At 36.2% G+C, this 22,123-nt stretch overlaps 2 protein-coding genes across 3 annotated transcripts in view; one reads left to right on the forward strand and one right to left on the reverse strand.

The window, feature by feature from the left end:
* Nucleotides 1-8,724: 8,724 nt before the first annotated feature.
* Nucleotides 8,725-12,585, forward strand: LOC136853876 (uncharacterized). Its single transcript, XM_067129802.1, has 2 exons — nt 8,725-8,733; nt 11,863-12,585. Exons 1-2 carry the CDS (start codon nt 8,725-8,727, stop codon nt 12,583-12,585), a joined length of 732 nt encoding a protein of 243 aa, XP_066985903.1.
* A 7,184-nt stretch (nt 12,586-19,769) lies between these two features.
* LOC136854061 (uncharacterized) overlaps nt 19,770-22,123 on the reverse strand; it is a 47,299-nt gene continuing 44,945 nt past the window's right edge. For both annotated transcript variants that reach the window (XM_067130166.1, XM_067130165.1), the window contains exon 4: nt 19,770-21,054. In XM_067130166.1, the coding sequence (XP_066986267.1) occupies nt 20,326-21,054 (729 nt within the window). In that variant the 3' untranslated portion in view covers nt 19,770-20,325. The remainder of the gene's footprint in view (nt 21,055-22,123) is intronic.

Consider the following 22,123-nt stretch of genomic DNA (forward strand, 5'->3'; position numbering starts at 1 on the left):
GTTTTCAAGCCCGTCAAGTAGTTGTTACTTTGTTTCGGACCAACTGTTTATAAACTGTTAACCTTCTTCAGTAAAAGTGAACCGGAGCCTTTGAATAAACTTCAAATGAATAGGCAATCCAAGGTGGTATGGGAGTATAGTAAGTTTACCATACCCCAACAAACGAACATTCCCAGCTTATAGTTTATGCAAGAACTTTTTTGATCACTTGTAGCAAGTGCATGACGCTTTTTTCATACAATGACTATTATGACGTTAGTAACTGTAAAGGGAGCCTGGAATCATAATTTTATTCGCTACTCATAGTTTATAAATTATGGTCCGTATCATTTACTCTGGTTGTCTTTATCATTTTCATTTTGCAAATAACCTTGATATTACTTCCTTGCACACAGCTAAGGTAGTTTTTAACAATGGAGTTGCTGAAGTGTTCTGGCCATAATCATTGTCTGGAATTCTTTGAAAAGCAATATCCTGCAGGCTGGTCTCTTTCCTTGGGATGTTTGATTAGTTGATTTTGCTCTTTAACTACCAGTATACGATCCATTTCATGATTTGAATATATAGCCATAATTTCAATGGACCAGGTGTCAGTGATGGTGAAGAAGCCTAGTGTGGCTCACGTTTAAACTATTTTTGGCTTAAAAGCCCGGATAACATTGCACTTCCTTTCTTAAATAAACAAATCGTAAAAGAATGATGACAATCAACATTTCGATGATAGATAACAGATGTAACAACAGTGGCCATGCAGCACAGCGACTGAAACAAAAATGGAGAAATCGTACGCTGCTATCTTTTGCACCAAGAGAGGGCCCCAACTGTCAGTGCCGCTTATAAAACCGAGAAATGTCTGGAGGACACACAAGGAAAGCCGGCCGTAAACACAGCAGAGCCGGAGCTTCCCACTACATATTATGTACGTGCTGCGTCACGGTGACGGAGGAGAGCCGCGAAATCGGGTTACATAACCGTCTGACGTGAAAACTCGGCTCTTCGCTTACATTTCTGGCGTTAATTTTCATAATGGCACCGCTCTTGCTTGTTTGTTTGTTGCTGTTATTGGTCTACCTCTTGCCAGGCTATTGTTTACGATTCATTCTGTGTGTAGATTTTGACTTACCTATTTATTTATTAATGTCTTTAATCTATCGACAGCTGCATAAGCTAATATTTGCAGATGATTCCGTGTTATTTGAAGAAAGCGGGAGAAACTGTGCAAACAGGAGAAAGTTTGAAATTGTTCGAAAGATGGGACGGTGGACCGAACCTTATTATGAATGTTGATAGTGTTATGGAAGCCATGATGGGTTACAGAAGAATGAAACTGGTAGAACCACAGGCTGTAGGTACTGACACGTAGACGGTACGCAAATTAAGGCTAAAAAATTTAGAGTGCCAGCTTATTAAGGAGCCTGCACAGAAAAAAATTCTGTAATTCAGATGGTCATTATCATTACCATAACTCTTATCATCATCAAATATAATACAATACATCCGCAACGGACGAAGAGATGAATATGTATCTTCCCTTGGTACGTCAAGAGCATCAGGAAGCGAGACGCCCCAAGACATATCTGAGCGTCTGCCTTCTCAGATCAAAATTCATCCTCATGAGTTCGGCATCGCCCTTTCCTTAGGAACAGCAGACTCGTGGGGAATTTCTGTGAATGGTCAGCTAGAAAAAAAAGAGAGAAAAACACGAACGGTTGCAATATTATGTTCGTCATTCATCATTTTTAAAAATAAATAGATTCAAGGTGTTTTTCCAAGTAATATAGGAGGCTCATCCTCGGAATTTTTCTTGAACGTGTTAATGGAATGACAGGAAACAATAACGAAAGGCTTTAATATTTCATCTTTTATCATTACGAAATTAAATACGCCACAGCACTTCTCCCTCGCCCTCACTTTGACTTCCTTGCCAACAGTGAGTGACATTAGAGAGAGAGAGAGAGAGAGAGAGAGAGAGAGAGAGAGAGAGAGAGAGAGAGAATATACAATATATTCTTTTTTGAGAATACTTATTTCCCTCTCTGACTCATGGCTAGTCCCACCCCGGTCCCCTCCTCTCTCTCTCTCTCTCTCGCTCACACACACTCACGGAGACCCTTAGAATGCTAATGAAGTTTCTTATGTGAGTGGAATATGACATAGAATAAATCTTTATTCATTTTGTGCCCTAACCATAAACATGAAGCGCTCATTTTTTCCCTATATATGCTCGTGCTTTCGTTTCCTGTTCCTTACATTTATCATAAATACAAAGAAATCAAACAAGCCTTTCTAAAATTCACAGCCAGACCGATCTTGAAACAGACGTTACACAAGTTAATCTGCTTTTCAAGAAGATAAGTATTCAATGCTCTGAACATTTTATTCGGACTCGGCGAAGAGGTCAGATACTTCGGTAAGTTCGGAACACCCGGTCCCTATGGCCTTACTATCAAATTGAGTTTGCGACTATTTTTTTTTTTTTTTTTTTTTTTTGTCAAGCTAATTTCCCCTGATAACAGGACCATATCTGTCACCAAGAGCGACCAGATAGGGAGAAACGTAGACAAAACTGATAAAGGAAAACCTCGTCTTTGGGACTTCGAACTACTGAGCAAGTTAACGCCACTTTTATTTTTATCCTTCTGTGGCTGAGAGCCCATAGCATGGCCTGACAAATCAAAGGTCAGAGGCTGAAGTTCCCAAAGAGGAGGTTTGTCTCCATCGCCTGATTCTAGGCGAGACGGCCAGCTTGTAGGGCAAAGAACAGGGTACCATGTTGATATGGATATCTCCTTTAACGCATCGAAACCTCTTGGAGAGGTAATATTGTTAACGACTGGATAGTTTCAAAAGTTCCCTTGCTGATCACATTATATGCTCGGTGACCTGCAAGGTAAAGAAAAGCATAATCACAAGCAACCTGTATGGATTGGCTAAAATGGTGAACAGATTTCTCTTTGGACGAAACTGAGGTATAATTATGAACAAACTGAATTGTATTTGGCTTAACCGATCTGCAAAGGTTTATCTATGGTCGGATTTCCAGCAAAGTTCTGGTGAGGATTAGCCACTGGGCGAACGCTTGGATTCAGATCTGCTGCGAATATATGATTACGTCAGGACTACAGATCATATCCATAAATCACTAGTGAATCTGATATTGACGAATGCGTAAAAGACAAGTCGATCAAGATGAAAAATTCATCTGAAAACAACTGTCACGCTTATCATTTGGCACGACAGCACTTTAACAAAGGGTTGTAAACCTTAAACAGAGTACGCAGAAACTCTTTTCAACTTTTTTCGTAAAAGAAACCGTGGTAGTGAGAGAATGAAATGAATATCTGTGGGTGTCATCTAACTGTAAAATTATCATTATAAAATTATTATGTAAATATTATGAAATAACGGTAAAACTGCATTAACGTATTTTTCTAATAAAATATAAAAAGATTTTTTCTATCTATAGGAAGGATATGCGGACTAATTTTGCCGAAAAGATAATTCGTACAACACTTCGCAAGACGGAAGTAAAGGGTCATTATGGTTTTCTTTACTCGTTTTCGTCATCGCAATCCTATTTCACCAAAGTTCCAGCTAGTTTTTACTCACTCGTATCGGTTTTAGACTAACTTTCCTCGGTCATTATTTGCTTTTATAAAAGAGTAAACACACACACAATAAGATATTTCAGTATTAGTGAATAGAAAAAGCATATATACATAAGCTACAAATTATCTATAGAACATTTTAAGTGGCAAAGGTATAATTCTAATACTATGTAATACTAGAGAAACTTTAAAATTAGCAGATTATGGCGCTTGTGCAATTGTGCAAGTAAAAAACAATTTTTTCCAAACTCCAAATGTAAGTTTTAGAACACACACAGAGAGAGAGAGAGAGAGAGAGAGAGAGAGAGAGAGAGAGAGAGAGAGAGAGAGAGAGAGAGAGAGCAATAAAACAAAGCATAGCAAAGGCGTCGTGGAAAACGGGTTCGCTGGGACGTTACCGGCAAATAACAGATAACAGGACAACGAGTTCTTCATTGCTCAGCCTCTCCTGTTACCTACGAGAAAGAGTCGCACTTACCCTCATCAAGGCCTTTTCCTCTGCACGTTCCTTGGGAGTATTTGTTCTTTCAAAACGGCGTTGACAGTAGCTGGGTGAAAGGCAGAGCCACTTCTGGCAATCTTGACGGCTCTCGTGTGCTACATTCTGCAGCAATTCAAAAAGTTTACTTTTTAAGGTCGTCGCTTCAAAATATCTGACATTTTTGGCATTCTGTCATATAAAGGATAAGTATTTCGTTATCAGTTTCAGCATTTATTCATGGATGTGAATATCTGCACTCATCTACGTAAAGTTCACCAACATTCCGACAATATTCATAATGCACATGTAGTGCCTATGGACTAAGGAGATTTTAAAAGGCATTTAGCAAATACGTAGTGAACAGACTAACGTAGGAGAAAAAGAGTGACAAGGGTTTTGAGGTGGGTTGGTCATAAGTAAAGAATGGGAAAGGAAAACGACATGTGATAAGGAAATCTTAAGAATAAGGTATACGGTTGAAGAGTGACAGAAGTGTTGGAAAGAAGGCGCCCTTGTATTAATGTTAGAAAGTGCTTGTAAGACAGATGTGAATGGTTTAGGTTTAGGAGGTCGAGGTGGTATTGATGCATCTCCTGAGTCAATGTAAGAAAAACAAACGGGTCTGTTTTTTTTTTTACACCAGTTGTTTGATACAATAATGAAAGAGTGACTGCAGCTGTGTAGCTTTCTTTGAAGCTAGTCATAAGTCGGGGATACGGTTCACTGATGTGTATATGTATGTATGTGTATATATATATATATATATATATATATATTATACTGATGTCATGATGTATATATATATGTATCATATATATATATATATATATATAATGTACAGGTATATATATAATAGATAGATGGATAGGCAGATAGAAGTCAGTAAATGCTGTGTTTCTCTTTGTATGACAGTGCAAAATAGTACATTATGAGCATACTTCAAATTCAGTAGTCCCTAACACATGAAGACATGTGGAACAAGAAAAGTATCTTCGCTTCTCTCTCTCTCTCTCTTTCTCTCCCTCTCTCTCTTACACACACCCTCTTCAGAGTCTGTGACGCAAGTGCTGCGGTGCCGTACAGCATACTTATAAACGAATCAATTATTTGCCTTTGCAGCATGGGATGTCTTTCTCGTATTGCACCTTTCCCATTAATTTCCCAACCTTAGGGTCATATGTAATACGATGCAATATTGTTTGAAAACTCAAAAACTCTATCGTGTTTTAACGAGTGAGTTCAAAGCCTTGGATTGTAAGGCATATTAAATGCTTGACTGAAAAGGTCAATAATCTTGAACTCAACTTTGTCACCGAAGTAATTACACTAATCAGTATTTTTTTCTACCGCTTGCTTCTTTGAGAGAGATAAGGGTTGGGAGGCAAAGTCTACGTTCAATTTCCAAGAGAGATTTTTTATATTTAATGATTCATTAATGAATGTCTCCTGTAGTTTAACTCATTTGTGAGAGAGAGAGAGAGAGAGAGAGAATATGATTTTAGTGACCATTTTTTCCATTTCCTGTTTCGTGAAGAGGAGCTTTCGCTAGAGAAAATTCAAATTATGATGGAAACTGAGTGGTATTTATCCGGCTCATTTGCTTAGTTTATTTATTTGGTTTATTACACATTCAAGTGTGCATTCATTTCAATTAATGTAATTTTTTACAGTATGAGCAGCGTAATTACGTTCATTATTTTGTACTGTTTAACTCTAAACAGCCCAGCTTCTGGTTAATGTCGAGAATGTTGGACGCGACGCTGAACGAGATACCGCATAGACGCCTGAAGTGATAAAAACCGGATGAATACTTATCTTCGTTATCTTATCGGCGCTGTTGTGATAGTACGCAGGGTACAAAACAATATGCTGTCGACTACTTGCCTGGCCTACGGTGTGGTTGTCTCGGTTGACTACCTGAGGTTACTACATGCTACAACTAATGTTCGGAACATTGAACAATGACCTCTGGGAAGTAAACAAGCGTTGCAGTCGCGATCCGTGATGTTATTTTTAGATGAAGATCCTGGTGAGACTTGTGAGGAACATGAGAAAATGAGGAAATCTGGGTTTTAGTGGTTGGCAGCACTGTCTCACTGACTTAAAAACCTTTGGGTATCAGAGGTATACCACGACTGCGATTGATTAGTCCACATGAAGCTGGACGTCAATTCCCAGTTTTGTAGTAGACAGGCTAATTAAAAATGTATGGAGGTTTATTACTATCCATAAACGACTATTTTCACTCTAGCATTTTGATACGTTTTAAACATGGTGCCCTTTGTATTACTTTGTCCACTTAACGCATGAATTAAATCCGTTTAGATCTCGACCTTTGCATCTCGCACACTCTAGATTGTGCTTGTAGTCTTTTAAGACATTGAACTTTATCCTTGCAGGCAGGGTACTTAGGACTGGTGCTCTACTTGAGTCTAATAATATTATATTTGTTATAATCTCTCTTTCGATACGAAACTTATAGATACTAAAATGTTTGTCGCCCGATTACAGTTTTACGCTTTCTGGCTTTTTCATGGTAAAGTGGAAAGAACCCACTGAATTCGCTACTAATGATGGAAATCAATTAATATTTTTCTAATGAAAATTGATTGAGTCAAGATTATGACCTTTGTCTAGCTGAACTACACCATCGACATTTAAAGTTAGTAGAAGTTTATGAACCGACTGTCCATAAAACTTTCAATTTAGGAATGTTTGCAATGAAAAAGTTGGAATGACAGAGTTACCTGCACTTGAGTTATTTACAGGTTGGTTGATTCAAGGTCTAGGGATTAATTTACAGTATCCCAAGTTGATTTAGCAATTTATTTGAATCAGAAAATATTCTGCAAGCATCGACACTGTTGATAAAACTTAACAAAATTTTTTGAACACTAACTCATCACAATAGCTTCCCTATTACAATCCTTAAAAGTTGTTTTAGGAAGGTTGAAAGCTATTATAGGCTTACTTCCATCATTGTTAGGTTGCTAACATCCTTTAATTTAGGAAGTTTGATAGCCATTATAGGCTTACTTCCATCATTGTCTGGTTGCTAACATCCTTAACTACAATACGTTTAAAATTTCTTCATTCACAATTTGAATCTTTTGTAGATACTCTCGGGCTGTTTCTTTATGATGCAAGAAACTTCGATTTCATTCATCATCAAGTTTCCCTAAGGCAACTGTAATGTAAGCTTGTAGCCTGTTCGCTTCTTAACGGGAGGTGTTAAAAGGTTCCTTTAAATCAGTCATTTTTTGCAGAATGCATGTGCAAAAGGCATTAGTCTATAAGGTTTAAAAAAAATCTGAAACACTGTTTCCCATTAAAGAACACACGAAACTTCACATAGAGATCAACACCCGTGCTCAATGATATAGCCTATACTTGGGTAAGCACTATACAGGCCTAATATCAAGAAATAAGAAGGCAGAATTTCTGCAAAAAATATAAACAGCAAAGCTTCAACATTTAGAAAATAACGATTCAACAACAGCTGCAACAAATATTTTTAATAAAGAACACATGCAATGGCCAAGGGCACTACCTAACCTAATTCTTGAAGAAAAGGGTGCTATTCAGTTCACAACATAAAAAAAAACTTGAATATTCGACTCACAATTAGCCCTACAGGTAAACAACTGAAGGTCTATAACTATAACTGACATCATCAGCTGAAAAAGAGCACGGAAAACTTACAGTAACTAACTTAGCCTAGGGTACATCTGAATTGGTCTACCTAACAATGGAAAATAACAGGTTCACAGAGCTCAATAAAACGGCACGTTCATGCTAACAAAGAATAGGCTATTATTTAAAACTAATATCAACCAACATCAAAATGAGACAGTAAGAGCAATCAATGAGGCAAAAGGCGATCAAGAGTAGGGTAGAACACGGGAAGCTTGAACGTGTCAATAACGTTTTAAACAGTCGAAAAAGGAAAACCTCTAAAGTAAAGAATGTATGTATTGGGAATTTTTTTTGCGTCGGCCCAACGACAGGTTAAAACTTTTAACATATATAGGTATCCTGAAAGGCCAAAGTACCTTAGCCTCAATTGAACGATCCAAGTCTCACAAACAATGTGCAAGGCTAGTATGCTCTTCCCGAATGCTGAATGGAGTATCTCAACTAACCTTACATGCGACGTTGTGCTTTCGTATGACTGGCATCATTGTGGAATTTTGTTGCTGTAGAAATAGTTGATTGGAGAATGGTAATTTCATTCGTGGGAGAATAGTCGAATTGACTAGTTCGTTTGGTTCTTACTTTTTGTCCCCATTTTTTGGTGTTCGTTTATGGACGGAAAGTAAACTGAATGATTGCCGTTTGTTAATATTAAATGTAAATGCTTAACTTTCCCATTTTTATATTCTAATTGAATTAATTAATTTAATGTTAAATGTATTCCTTATAAGGAAACAGTTTTGTTTTCCCGTCTTTATTTTTCAACGTTGTTCGAGAGTTTCGGACAAAGTGAAAGAAAACGGAGTTGTTGACGGTTTTGGTCCGACAAGGAGTCTTTAGTCTTGCGGTACCAGTCGGACAAAAGAACGGTATTCTTTCGCTTAAAAAGTGAATTCAAGAATTTTAAAATTCGAAGGACATGTAAAGAAATTGATCTAGAAGATGGTGCAGGTAAGTTGAGAGATAAAGACTTCCCTAAAATTGATTTGAGTTAGATAATTCTAACATATTCGAATTTTAAAAATTTTCACTCTGTAAGATTTCAGTTTACTTTTTCGTCTTGTTAGTTTTGTTTTTGTGGCCATGACTCTTGTTATTGGTCATAGTTGGGTGCGTAGGTGGTCCGACTTATGTTTAAGAGAATGTAACGGGTTCAATTACATCTGTAAAGGGGGTGCAACCTTTGAAAACATCAAGGTTGAGGTAGAGCGGTATTTCGCTAACCCTAGAAGGTCTAGGCCTAGTCGCATCTTTGTGTTCCTGGGCAGCAATGATTTGGATGCTATCCACAGTACTGCGGAGGTATGGAAAGTAGAACAGTGTTGTGAGGCTTTTGCTGAATTACTGAAAAAGTTGTGTCCTGATGCTAAACTAATTTTTGCCCAAATAGAGAATAGATTCTTTTGGAACCACTGTGAAAGTTTTGACGCGTTGCGGCAGGATTTCAAGGCTAAATCTAATAAATTCAATAAGTGGTTGAATAAATGGTCGGGCAAGGATAGTTTGTTTATAATGAAAGGGGTTAAGGGATTTTCCGACCCACGCCTTTATGCCAGGGATGGAGTACACCTCAATATTGATGGTAATGAGAAGTTGGCTCGGAGAATGACTGACTTTTAGTATGAGCAAAAGCCTAAAGTAAAGTTAGTCTAGCTGTTCTAGTGTCAAGTATATTTTTTTCTCTAGGCTCATTTGGTTTTGTAATGTTAGGATTTTTTGTATACTGTTGTTATTCCTTATAAGGAAAGGAGCAGTATTGGTCCTTACTTGTACTTGTATTAATTTAAGCTTAGATTAAGTTTATTTAGGTTAAGTTAGTAACCTTTTCATTTAAATAACCTGTTGATTAGCCTAGCTGATGTTAAGTGCAATCTAAATTATTTTTGATCAAGTTTCAGGTAGGCTAGCCTAGTTTTGCTGTTAGCATAGTAAGTTGTACATTTTTTTTTCTCTCTCTCTCTCATTAGGGAGTAATTGATGATAACTTGCTTTGCATTGACTTGATTAAGTTAAGTTTAGATTTTTTCTTTGGGTAATTTAGTTGGTTAATAGCATTGTTCAAGATGACTAATTCTGAAATAAAAAAGTTAATTAAAAGGAGGGCTTATGTTAAGGGTTTAATAACTCTTGATATTAAGAAGGTTGACTCTTTAAAAGACGATCAAATTAATAGTCATTTGTTACAAGAATTTATTCGTAAAATTGATGCTAATTTAGCAATAGTTGAGAATTTTGACGAAAGCATTTGTGAAATTGCTGCTGAAGATGAACTAGAGAGTATTATGCAAGCAGCAAGAGATTATCATTATGAAATACAGAAAACTCTGTCAGAATTTAGAGTAAAATTTGATAATTTGTTTGGAGATAAGAATACTCCTCAAAATAGTTCTAGTAAAATTGTAAAATTACCTCTCCATTTGCCTATTTTAACTTTAAGAAGGCTTTTAATAATGCTTTGGCTGGTATGCCTATCTTAACTAATGCTCAAAAGTTTATTTATTTAAAGGGTTATTTGTTAGGTGAAGCGTTAAGTATAGTAGAAAACATTACAGTAAATGATGAGGTTTTGATTTGGCTTTTAAGCAATTAGATCTTAATTTTCTGGATGAAGACAACATAATTGATCAAGTAATAGGTGAAGTTTTGAACACTTCTGAAGTAAAATCTCTTAGTGAAGTAGAATCTTTGGTTAGGTCTTTGAATAATAAATTCATTGACTTGAAGGGACTTGGTATAGATCTGATTGAAGTCGATTCGGCTGCTCTATTGCTAATTAGCAAAAAATTGTAAATAGGAAACTTCCTAGAAATTTTTTGATAGAACTCTCTAGAACTACAGGATCTTCTTATCCTAATTTTAACCAGTTGTTAGATAATTATCAGAGTATTATTGCACGCCTTAGTTTAGGTCATAATGAAAATTCTGGTGCAAAACCTAAAGTTAAATATGAAGGTAAAGACCGTAATTTCCAACTATCAAAGTATAGTAATAAATCTACTGCTAGTAATGATTCTAATAAAGTTCAATTTACCAGTAAACCTTTATCTTCTGGTAGATGTAAATTTTCTAAAGAAACAGGTCATAACTCTTCTAAATGTACTAGGTTTGATACTTTGCAAGCTAGGAAGAATAGAGCTGAAGAGCTAACGTTATGCATTAAATGCTTGAGTGATAGGCATAGGGCCTCGGAATGTCCGGGAAATAAATCATTGTTACCTTATAAATGTTTTTCTTGCAATAAATCTGAACATCATGGAGCAATGTGTCCTCATGCTATTAAGGATTTTGGTAAAAAGTATTAAGTTGTCAATCAGGGTCTGAAATATTTGTTCCCTTCATTACACTCAAAGTTGGTAGGGTAGGAAATCTTTTAAATGTTGTTTTCTATTAGACACTGGAGCCCAGTTTAGTGTTATTAATAAACAAATTGTTGATTGTAAATTAGGAGATTATTGTGGTGCTCCTTTATCTAGGTTAGTTTCTTCTTTTGGGTTGCCAGCTAGAGTTAGTGAGGGATTTCATTTGGTAGCTGATTTAACAATGCCTTGTGGGAGAAAGTCTAGTTGTCTTTTTTTTGCATTGGAAAATTTTAGTCTTTCCCTCCAAATTCCTATGTTGCCTTCTGTAGTTGAAAATTTGGAATCTGCAGGTTATTCTGTATGTAATAATTACCCAGGAAGAAATTCTGAAATTGTAAATATATTAGGTATCCTAGGGAATGATATCCTTCAGGAATTTAGTCAGTTAGAATTAAACTCTGTAGAGTTGTTTAATATTAAGGTTAGAGTAATTAAGTTGGCCAATGGGCTTATTCCATTTGGTACAGTAGTCAATTTTGTTCATCCTTCACAAAGGAAGCTTTTTTATGAGAGAATTGATTCTCATGAACCTTGTGTTAGAGATAAACCAGTAAGGGAGGTAGTCTTGTCCTATAGTTGATAGTAATAAAGTCTTGGAAAATAGACCAAGAGGTAATGGTAAAACTGAATCTGTTAGGTTTATTCCTAATAAGGAGATTAAATATGTACCTGAATGTAACAGAGAATCTAGAGTTTTTATAATTCTTCCCTTAATTTGGAGATTAAACAGACTTCTAAGCCTGATAAGATTAGACTTCTGGAATTTGTTCCTCCTAAGCAACTTGGAAAACAGAAGTTATTAGTAAACTTTGCAGTTAATCCAGTAGGCTATAAGTTCGATCCATTGAATGATATCTTTCCTGATTCTTGTGTCGAGCATGGACTCGACAATTTCTACAACCTGGAATCGATTGGGATTAAAGATGAAAATTCCCTTCCTTATGAAGATCAACAAGTTGCTGAATTTGCTAAATCTATTTCTTATCATGGACATCATCACGTTCAGTTACCATGGAAAAAGGATTTAATTGAAAAAGTCCCTAACAATTTAAAGATTTCATTGGCAGTTGCTGAGCGGATTTACTCTAAATTAGAAGATCAGAATATATCCTCTAAATATGAGGAAGTTTTTGATAGACAGGAGGAGCTTGGCATTATTGAGCCTGTTAAAAATAGAGCCGCAGGCCAAGTATTCATTCCTCATCGTCCTGTCATAAGAAAGGATGAAAATGCCACCACTAAAATCCGTCCTGTATTCAATTGTAGTTTAAAAAAAGTGGGAAAAGCTCCTTCATTAAATGAAGCCGCTTTTCCTGGTATTGATTTGATGAACAACTTGTTGTCATTAGTTTTGTATTTCAGGAATAATGATTATGTAGTAATAGCTGATATAGTGAAGGCTTTTCTCCAAGTTAGGTTATCTTTAGAGTCTGATCAGAAATAGATTTTGTTTCTTTAGAAAGATAAATGGGAAGTTTGTTGCTTATAGGTATAATACCATAATTTTGGATTTGTAAGTTCTCCTTTATATTGAATTATATTATTCAACATCATTTGTCTAGTTATAGAGGGAATGAAGTAGCTTCTCTGATTAAAGACAAATTTTATATGGATAACTTGGTGCTCTCTTCTAATCAGGGAGCCCAGATGCCATTTATTATCAATTCTATTAAGGAAATTATGAATTCAGGGGGGTTGCCTTTACGGGAGTGGGGTTCTAATTGTCCTGCTTTGTTATCTACTCTTGATGAAGGTGAAAAGGTAGCTTCTTCTGAAATGAAGATTTTAGGATATATTTATGACTCTAACCAGGATACCTTACAATTAAAGGTTAAGCAATTGAACAAGGGTGCTTCCTCAAAGCGTCAGATTTTGTCAGCTTTATCTTCTGTCTTTGACCCTATTGGCATATTTGCACCTATAATGCTGCAGGCAAGCTTATTATTCGCAAGTTGTGCCAACAAGTTTCGGACTGGGATGAAACAGCTAGTGCTGAAATTTCTAAGTTATGGAGTAAATTTTGTAGTTCTTACAGTGAGGTTAGTCAAGCTTCTTTTTCCAGACAAACTTATAAAACTGATGCTCCTGTCAAGCTGTTTTTGTTTGCAGATGCTTCTAAGGAAGCTTATGGTTGTGCTATGTATGCTGTGCAAGGTGGTCATAGTTCCCTGATATTTGCTAAGACTAAGGTTAGCCCTATTAAGGAGAAAACTCTCCCGACTTTAGAACTTTTGGCTGCTCAATTAGCTTTGAAGTGTTTTGATACTATTTTTGAAAATAATCTATTAAATTGTACTAAAATTGACAGCATAACTCTTTTTATAGATAGCCAAGTAGTTCTTAGTTGGATTCTTTCTAATAGGGCTCCTAAGAGAAACACATTTGTGAATAATAGGTTGAAGGAAATTTCTAATCTGTTAGATAGGATTTCTGATAGATATTGTAGAGTTTCATTAGCTTATATTCCTTCATCTAGCAATCAGGCTGATTTACTTACTAAACCTTGTACTTGTAAGCATTTTCTTGAAAATTTCAGTCTTTGGATCAAAGGGCCTTCTTGGTTGAATTCTCCTGACGAGTGGCCTAAGGGTCTTTTGGGTTGTATTCCTGATAATGTGAAGGGTGACTTAATTTCTCCTGTAATGTTCCCTAAAAAGGAACCTCTTGTAAATATTAGTAATTTTTCTAGTTTTTCTAGGCTTATAAGTGTAGTTTCTAAGGTATTTACTGTTGTATATAAGTTTAGGAAAATTAAAGCTGACCCTGTTGAGGCAGCTTCTAATTACCTTATATATTAATGCAAGAGAAGCTTTTTCCTCTTGAATTATCTTATCTAAAGAGTAGAAATTTTTTAGTTGAAGTTCCACCTTTAGTTAGGCAGTTTAATTTGTTTCTGGATGACAATGGTATAATGCGAACTAAAGGTCGGATTGATAAAAACATTACTTTAAAATTTGATATTGTCAATCCTATTCTTGTGGATAAGAAGCATCATTTGACCTGGTTGTTGATTTATTATGCCCATTGTAAGTCTATGCATATGGGTTTGCAATCCACTCTTAGTTTTTTGCGCATGCATGGTTTGTGGATTGTGAAGGCTAGGCAAGTAGTTTTGTCTGTCCTTAAGGATTGTATTGTATGCAAGCTTTATAATGCTAGCACAGTGAAGTATCCTTCTCCTTCTTCGCTTCCTTCTTCCAGGGTTAATTTGAGTGTGCCTTTTGCTCATACTGGTGTGGATTATACAGGCCACTTATGGTTGAGGGAGAAAATGGAGAAAAATTTAAGGTGTACATTCTTATTTTCACTAGTTTCAATACTAGAGCCATACATTTGGAAGTTGTCCAGTCTATGTCAACTCGGAATTTATATTAGCTTTCATTAGATTTTCTAATAGGTTTGGTGTTCCTGTTGCTGTTTATTCAGATAATGCCAAGTCCTTTGTTCAGGCTGGTAATATAATTGAACAGTTACTTACTTCTTATGAATTTGAGGAGAAGTTTAGAGTCGCTTCACTTTCTCATAAGACTATCCCTGTGTACGCAGCGTGGTATGGTGCTGTTTGGGAAAAGATTAATTAAAACAGTTAAGCATTGCCTTTTAAAACTCTTGGTAGATTTACTCCTTCATTTTCTGAATTTGTTACTTTCCTCTCTGACATTCAGAAGATTTTGAATAATAGGCCTTTAACTTATAGATTTTGTCAAAATGAATTAGATATAATTTCTCCTAATCATTTCTTGGTTGGCAGATTTATTCCTTCATTAATGTTTGGTGATTCTGAACAAGTTCCTGAGTGGGAGTATGGTGAGGAGGATGAGTATTCTTCTCTCCTTGCTCGTACTTTGGAAACTAGGGATGGACTTTATGAAAGCTTTAAGGAAAGGTGGCTTTCTGAATATCTAGTAAGTTTGAAAGAAAAGGATAGATCATCTTTTCATCCTCCAAGAAAGTGGGGAAAAAGGGAAATTGCTCTGTTTAAATTACCTTCCAAATCTAGAACTTATTGGCCATTGGTTAGAATTGTTGAAACATTCAGTGATAACGAAGGTGTTGTACGTACTGTTCATTGTTAAGCCTGATAAAAGTGAAAATGAAGTTAATGTTAGTTTTTAATACCTTTAGAATTATATTCTGAACTTAATGATCCTAATTTATATGTTCAAATTGAAGAACAAGAAGAAAATGTTAGTGAGTTGAGACAGATGAAATACCTGACACTGAAACAGCTTTGCCCAATGAAACATCTACTAGGCCTACCTGTAGTACTGCTCTTGCCTCCAGAAACCTAATAAGAAGTTTAGCTCGGGAAGGTAGATTGTAAACAATGGTTTGTTTTTGTTTTATAAAAGTTGTCTTTTGTTGTCGAGTTAATCTGTCAAAATGGTTTTTGTGTAACCACTTTTCTTTTGTTGTTGGGGAAGATGTAGAAATAGTTGATTGGAGAATGGTAATTACATTCGTGGGAGAATAGTCGAATTGACTAGTTCGTTTGGTTCTTACTTTTTGTCCCCATTTTTTGGTGTTCGTTTATGGACGGAAAGTAAACTGAATGATTGCCGTTTGTTAATATTAAATGTAAATGCTTAACTTTCCCATTTTTATATTCTAATTGAATTAATTAATTTAATGTTAAATGTATTCCTTATAAGGAAACAGTTTTGTTTTCCCGTCTTTGTTTTTCAACGTTGTTCGAGAGTTTCGGACAAAGTGAAAGAAAACGGAGTTGTTGACGGTTTTGGTCCGACAAGGAGTCTTTAGTCTTGCGGTACCAGTCGGACAAAAGAACGGGTGTTCTTTCGCTTAAAAAGTGAATTCAAGAATTTTAAAATTCGAAGGACATGTAAAGAAATTGATCTAGAAGATGGTGCAGGTAAGTTGAGAGATAAAGACTTCCCTAAAATTGATTTGAGTTAGATAATTCTAACATTGCATCTCGATGTCCTCATATAACTATTAACTTCTTGGTGAACTGACGGGCGGAAAGTAACAAGGATTGTGGTCTTGTATCACTTGCTGTTTTGCTAATAAAATCCGTGTTGAATAGACGATCCTCTGGCATCCGGTAAACCTTGATTTATTCTATTCCTTGAAGATTCTATATGAATTGCCTCACTTTGGTCTGAATCTTAGATGAAATGCTATAAGAATGAAACGCTTCCAAAAAAATTATAGCCACCACAAATAGAAAGAAAAGCTGTATCAAGAACAGAGGGTTTGTTTGTTTCTTGACGTCACATTCAGGATTGATATTCAACTTTTAAGAAGAGTCAGTAGGATGATTAAAGGCAACTAAACGAACACAATGAAAAAGGCAAAAAGAATAAATGATTAAAAGACATGAAATGTGATTTTCTCACACCTAAGTATTACTAAGACAGGTCATTATAGACGTTGGTGTTAACGTTTAGGAAGGAGCGTTGATATCAACAGCTGATTAAAGTATTAAATGTTTTCGAATATCTTATGAATAGCATGAAGGAATCACTTTTCTTCATATTATTTATAATTTCAAATCACAATTATCTTGTCCAGTAACCTCTGCTTTTCAACATTCATTTCAAATCTCATTGATCTAGGCAATGCTAGGCCGAAATCTTTTACACAGAGAAATGTGACGGACGTTAAAAGCAAATGCCTTTCCCTGGTGATGTCTTTCTTTCACGAAGAAAATAACAGCCAGAAGGGATTTTAAAGCCAGAAACGACCAACATCCCCATCCAAAAACTGAAATGAGGCGTCACGATTCAGAGACCTTTGTTTAATCTCGACACCTGAAGCATGATCTCTTGCGATTCAGAGGCTCGATTTGGTCTATCTTGACCTCCTCAGCATGAAAGCTATCAAGCTTTTAGTTTTCAAATCATTTACTCTATCCAAAATAGCAAGTGATTACGTTTTGCTTGTTATGAGAGCCTGGACTTGAATCTATGATTTTCTGTTATGTTTATGGTCTCCGTGGCTACATAATTTAAAGAAAACGGAAAGTTGTTTTATTTAAAGAAAACGTTAATGACAGTGTTTATTTGGGTAACCCTACTAATTCCATTGTTGTACTGTGAACGCTATAAATGAAGCAAGATATATGGTTATCTATGCTATTTGTCTTTATGGATGCCTACTATATATGAATTTCCCGTCTAGTTTTAAACTTTACTTTCAAATTTTATGGAATTTTCAATAAAAATAGAATTTCAGGTGGACCTGTGTGGCTGCAGCTTTCTATGCACTTGACAAGGAGGCTTTTCTGAGTCTCAAAGTTAATCTTTCCTCTGTGGAAAAATGCTTAGCCACAATCTTCACCAACATTCTCTCCCAGTCTTACCTGTCAAATGTATTTCTCTTGGTCTTTCCTAGGAATTATTTCAGATACTTCTCGTAAATTTCTCTTTAAAGGTTGGGGTTGCAATATCGTAAACAGAGACCATTGGATCCTGTCTCCCTTCTGTGAATCTATCAGGTTTGTTTTTCCTGCAAATAACCTGCATTTTATCATTCGTCTTTACAATCTACTCACCCATATGTCGAACTATTATGTAGTAAATGAAGATTGCCGGTTACACAGTCACCATAATTACATTATTAACTGGGGAATTTATTACTTTTATTTATTTCCTACATTAAGCTAGCGCATGGGAACTTAATTTTCAAGTCTTCAGAAAAAATTATGAAACAATTTTTTCATGTTAAAATATATTTTAATAGTTTTCAATGTAGAAACAGGCAAGTCTAAGGAGAAAAAATTATTCTAACCTTAATGTCTCAAAATTTTTTATAAATCAGTGCCGTCTCTCCTAATCCCACTTATACGTCACAAACGCCTCATCTGAACATATAAGCAAACCGTCATTGAAAACGGAGCTTCTGTATATTCATGTATTGTAGATCGTAAGCATATAAATACCACAGCTGGCAATTACCTAAGGCAAATCATTTTTGTGTTCATCACCAAGTTTCGAATTACTGTAATTTAGGCCAAAGGTCAAGCGCTGGGACTTATAAAAGTCATTCAGCGCTGAAAGGCAAATTAAGAATAAAAAGGTTTTAAAGGCGTAACAGGAGAACCTCGCAGTAGCACTATGAAACAGGAGTTAGGAGAGGGCGGAAAGTAAGATGAAAGAAAGGGGTTGTAGCTAGGGGTCGAAGGGACGCTGAAAAGTAATGCCTACAGTACATCACAAGAGGTGCTCTGATGGCACTACCCTCTACTAGGGTTGACGATATTACATTGTCGTTAAACACAGCTGGACACCCAGCTCCCCAGGACATGAGCTTTTAAGTACCTGTTTTCTCATTCTACAACCAAAAGGCTTCCATTTTAGAGGAAGAAACACACACACACACACACACACACACACACACACACACACACACACACACACACACACACACACACACACACACACACACACACACACACACACACACATATATATATATATATATATATATATATATATATATATATATATTATCTTTTACTCGAAGGTATGGACAGTTATTATGTTGTAAGGCATATATTTGAATGCCTACATTGTCTTTATCTTGTGAGGTTTAGTGTTATATGATGTGTGGCTTTTAATGCCTTTAAGTAATAAGCTACAAAATAAGTTCTTCAGATCACTGTACCTATTATCAGTACTAAGTGCTAATGGAAATGCATGTATTTACGTTGGATGTAGCAAACTCTAACGAGATACCTGTTGCCTATAGGCATATTCAACAAACAGAAGAGGTCTTGGGGTCTTTCTCACTCTCTGACGGAGGCGATGGGTTTACGCGATCATGTTCGATCTCATTAACTTCATATTTTCAGCTTACTTTCTCATTTTAATTCAGCCCCTCAAGCTAAACTCATCAAGAAGAAAACACCAGGGAACTTACGTCACTGAGAAGGTAGTTTTCGTTCAATATTACTTTGGTATTCGAGGAAAAACAAACATTAAAAATTATCGATCTTAGAACTAAGTTACAAAAACATGTTTTCTGCAGTTAAGTTCACCCACCATAATTAGAAAATATAGAAAACAACAGTGTGTGTCAACATATTTGTTTTAATTTTAGAGTACCATTGCTCTTTTTATAAATAGAGCGGTTTGGAATCTAATCGTAAAAAAATTGCCCCTAAGAAAGGTCGGAAAAATTGCTGAAAGTAAGAGATGGACAATTTTTTCATTCTAGTACTTTCTATTTCTTTTAGATCTTTAGCTGAGTAATTTTTAACCCAGAGTTTTACAACTTAACGTAGAAATTCAATTGTGTTAGAGTCGTAATCAATCGCAAATTGATATTTAATTATTCAAATGTCTATGACTCAGTTTTGACAGAAGAATATCCATCAATATCATGCTCTGCTACTTCTACTTCTACTACTACTACCTCTACTTCACTTCATTTATTTTCTATTTATAAAGGCTACATTTAACTTTCATTAACATCAATAAAACAGCGTTTGAAAAGGAAAAAAAAGAAAGGAATACTCTATTACTTACAAGACTTAAGTTGGTAGATCTCCGATTTATACAGAACTTACCTAAAACGTAAGTTTTTCTGTATCACTGATTGCTGGACAAAAAAAAAAAAAAAAATTCTCTTTTCCAAGCGTTGTGGGATAATATACACACGTGCTTTTAAAGGTTAATTTAATTACGAATTTCTTTTTTACAAAAATAATGTATTGGATCAACTGCGTAATGTACATAAAGGATGGATTAAAGAGATTTTGGGGGGATTTATCCTTCAGAGGGACTCCAATCATTTGTATTCTTCTACAAATGTACATAATACAATTAATTAGGAATTATATAAAACATTTCAAATATTGAGAAATTCTGCAATAAATTAAGAACATTCTAATCTAGCGTTCACAAAATACTTTGTGGCAAGAAAACAAAGCAAAGGGTCATCGAACGGTTCTTAGAATGGAAGGTTATACTTATCATATATTTATTCGAGTTTTGCTCGTCCTTAGATCGACGCAGCAATTACCTTTATCACCCATGCGCCCCCATAGCAAGCCAGCCCACTCTCCATCCCTGACGCAAGACGTACGTACAAACATACAAAAGACAATGATCACGCCGAAGCAAGCACACTTAATCTCGCATTGAAGAGGAGAGACGCAATAATACATAGTCGCATACCAGATGTACATGATAACATAGAGGGAAGGACGCTCAACCATTCAAACGGCTTTGGGGTCGCTGGAGTTGTAGCTAAAGACCTTGCGCGTCTCGTAGCTCTTGGTGAAGGTGCTCTTTTTGGTGCCGTCAGGTAGGGTCTCCTCGTTGGATCCCTGGGCATGACTCTCGTGCTCCTGACGGGACTTGTTTCCTACGACAGATCCGTCTGCGCCTTTCAAGGCCGTGCTTTCGTTCAGCACTCTGTTGGTTCGGGTGACTCCTGGGGCGGGGTTATCTGTCCATCGCTGTTCTTTTCTCTCGGTCACGTCTCTGTCAGAAACAGCGACTGTTCTGTTGGTCGGAATGCCAGCCGGGGGAGCTGACTGGTTGGTGGTGACGACCATGTTGGTGGAGATTGACGGGGGAGAAGTTGGTGGGCTGAGACCTTCAGGCTGGAGAGTGTGGCGGCGCATCATATCCTCCATCTCCTTTTGCGATTTCTCCACCATCTGGTTGAAGGACTTCCAGTGGTCGTCTGAGTGACGCGATTCAGGGTGCAGAGGGACGACGTTTCCGGAGGAGTTCCCGTGGGACGTGCCGATGGGAATGTTTCCTCCTCCTCCTCGTGTGTTGTAAGCTGTTTCCCCCGCGTGCAGTGGGGTGTGTTTCAGGTACCTCTTGTCATCTCCGTCCTGCTTGGGAGTGAATCTGGTGAAGACCGTGGCGCCGTTTTTGTGCGATGACGCTCCAGCTGCTGGAACGGTGCGACGGCCTTGCCCATCCTTGATGGCCTGTCAATTAATGCTCAACTCATAAAGAATAAGCTCTAAGGTTAAAACTTAGCGTTAGACGATAACTATTTTTATAAACTATATATATATATATATATATATATATATATATATATATATATATATATATATATATATATATATATATATATATATATGAGAATTAAACAAAACAAAAGAAATATAAAACTAAAACACTAAATCCAACACAATGATTAGTAACTACAATTACTGCATTAATTAATCAAATGTAAGTGCAAGTTACTTCTACAGAACAAAAAGAGGGAAGAAAGAGAAATTTGTCTATTAAATTTATGACATGGTGAAATTTCTTCAAGAAGCCAGTACACATCATATGAACATCTTACTGAATACGGTTACAGATAAATAATGCTATGATGTCTTTCAAGTATTTTTCGTGTAGAACAAGTAAAATACAAAAATTCACTGTCATGACTTTTATAGTAGCATCTGAAACTTATCTTAAAATATTTCAAGATAAGGCCTTGTTTCTGTTTGCCATTTGAAAGCTATCATTAGTTCTCGAGGAGCTCTAGCTGCTGTGTAAGTTTGACAGACTAATCTCACTGATGACTTCACGTCTCCATGAATTGTCTTAGTGTCAAGACCTTTCAATATTTTGGGACTGTCGCCGGTTCTGAGTCATATAAACATAAATTTATTTTGTCTTTTCTTGCACTTCATTTTACTGTGCAATTACTTGGAAGGGTTACCGATAAGTTCTTTATGTCATCGTTATTACTTTGTACTTCCACGTAGTCATCTTTGTATAGCCAAAAATTGCACTCAAAGGAAGTTATATTCTTAGTCTGTTTTGATTTTTGTCTATGGCAACGGGAATTTTGGGGGAAATGGGAATGTAACTTGTGGAAGAGGGAATTTTTGGAGGGGTGGGTGTTGTCGATTACTCATTCCCAGCAGGGGTTTGTGGTATCCGAATTGTAGATTACCAATCTACAGAGAAGTAGTTATTGACCTACGGTACAGATTTCTGTATCTCACCCTATATCAAATGTCTCATTTTTTTTTCCTTCTAAGAGTCGGAACT

The sequence above is a fragment of the Macrobrachium rosenbergii genome, chromosome 28 (genome assembly GCF_040412425.1).
Source record: "Macrobrachium rosenbergii isolate ZJJX-2024 chromosome 28, ASM4041242v1, whole genome shotgun sequence".
Taxonomy (NCBI): domain Eukaryota; kingdom Metazoa; phylum Arthropoda; class Malacostraca; order Decapoda; family Palaemonidae; genus Macrobrachium; species Macrobrachium rosenbergii.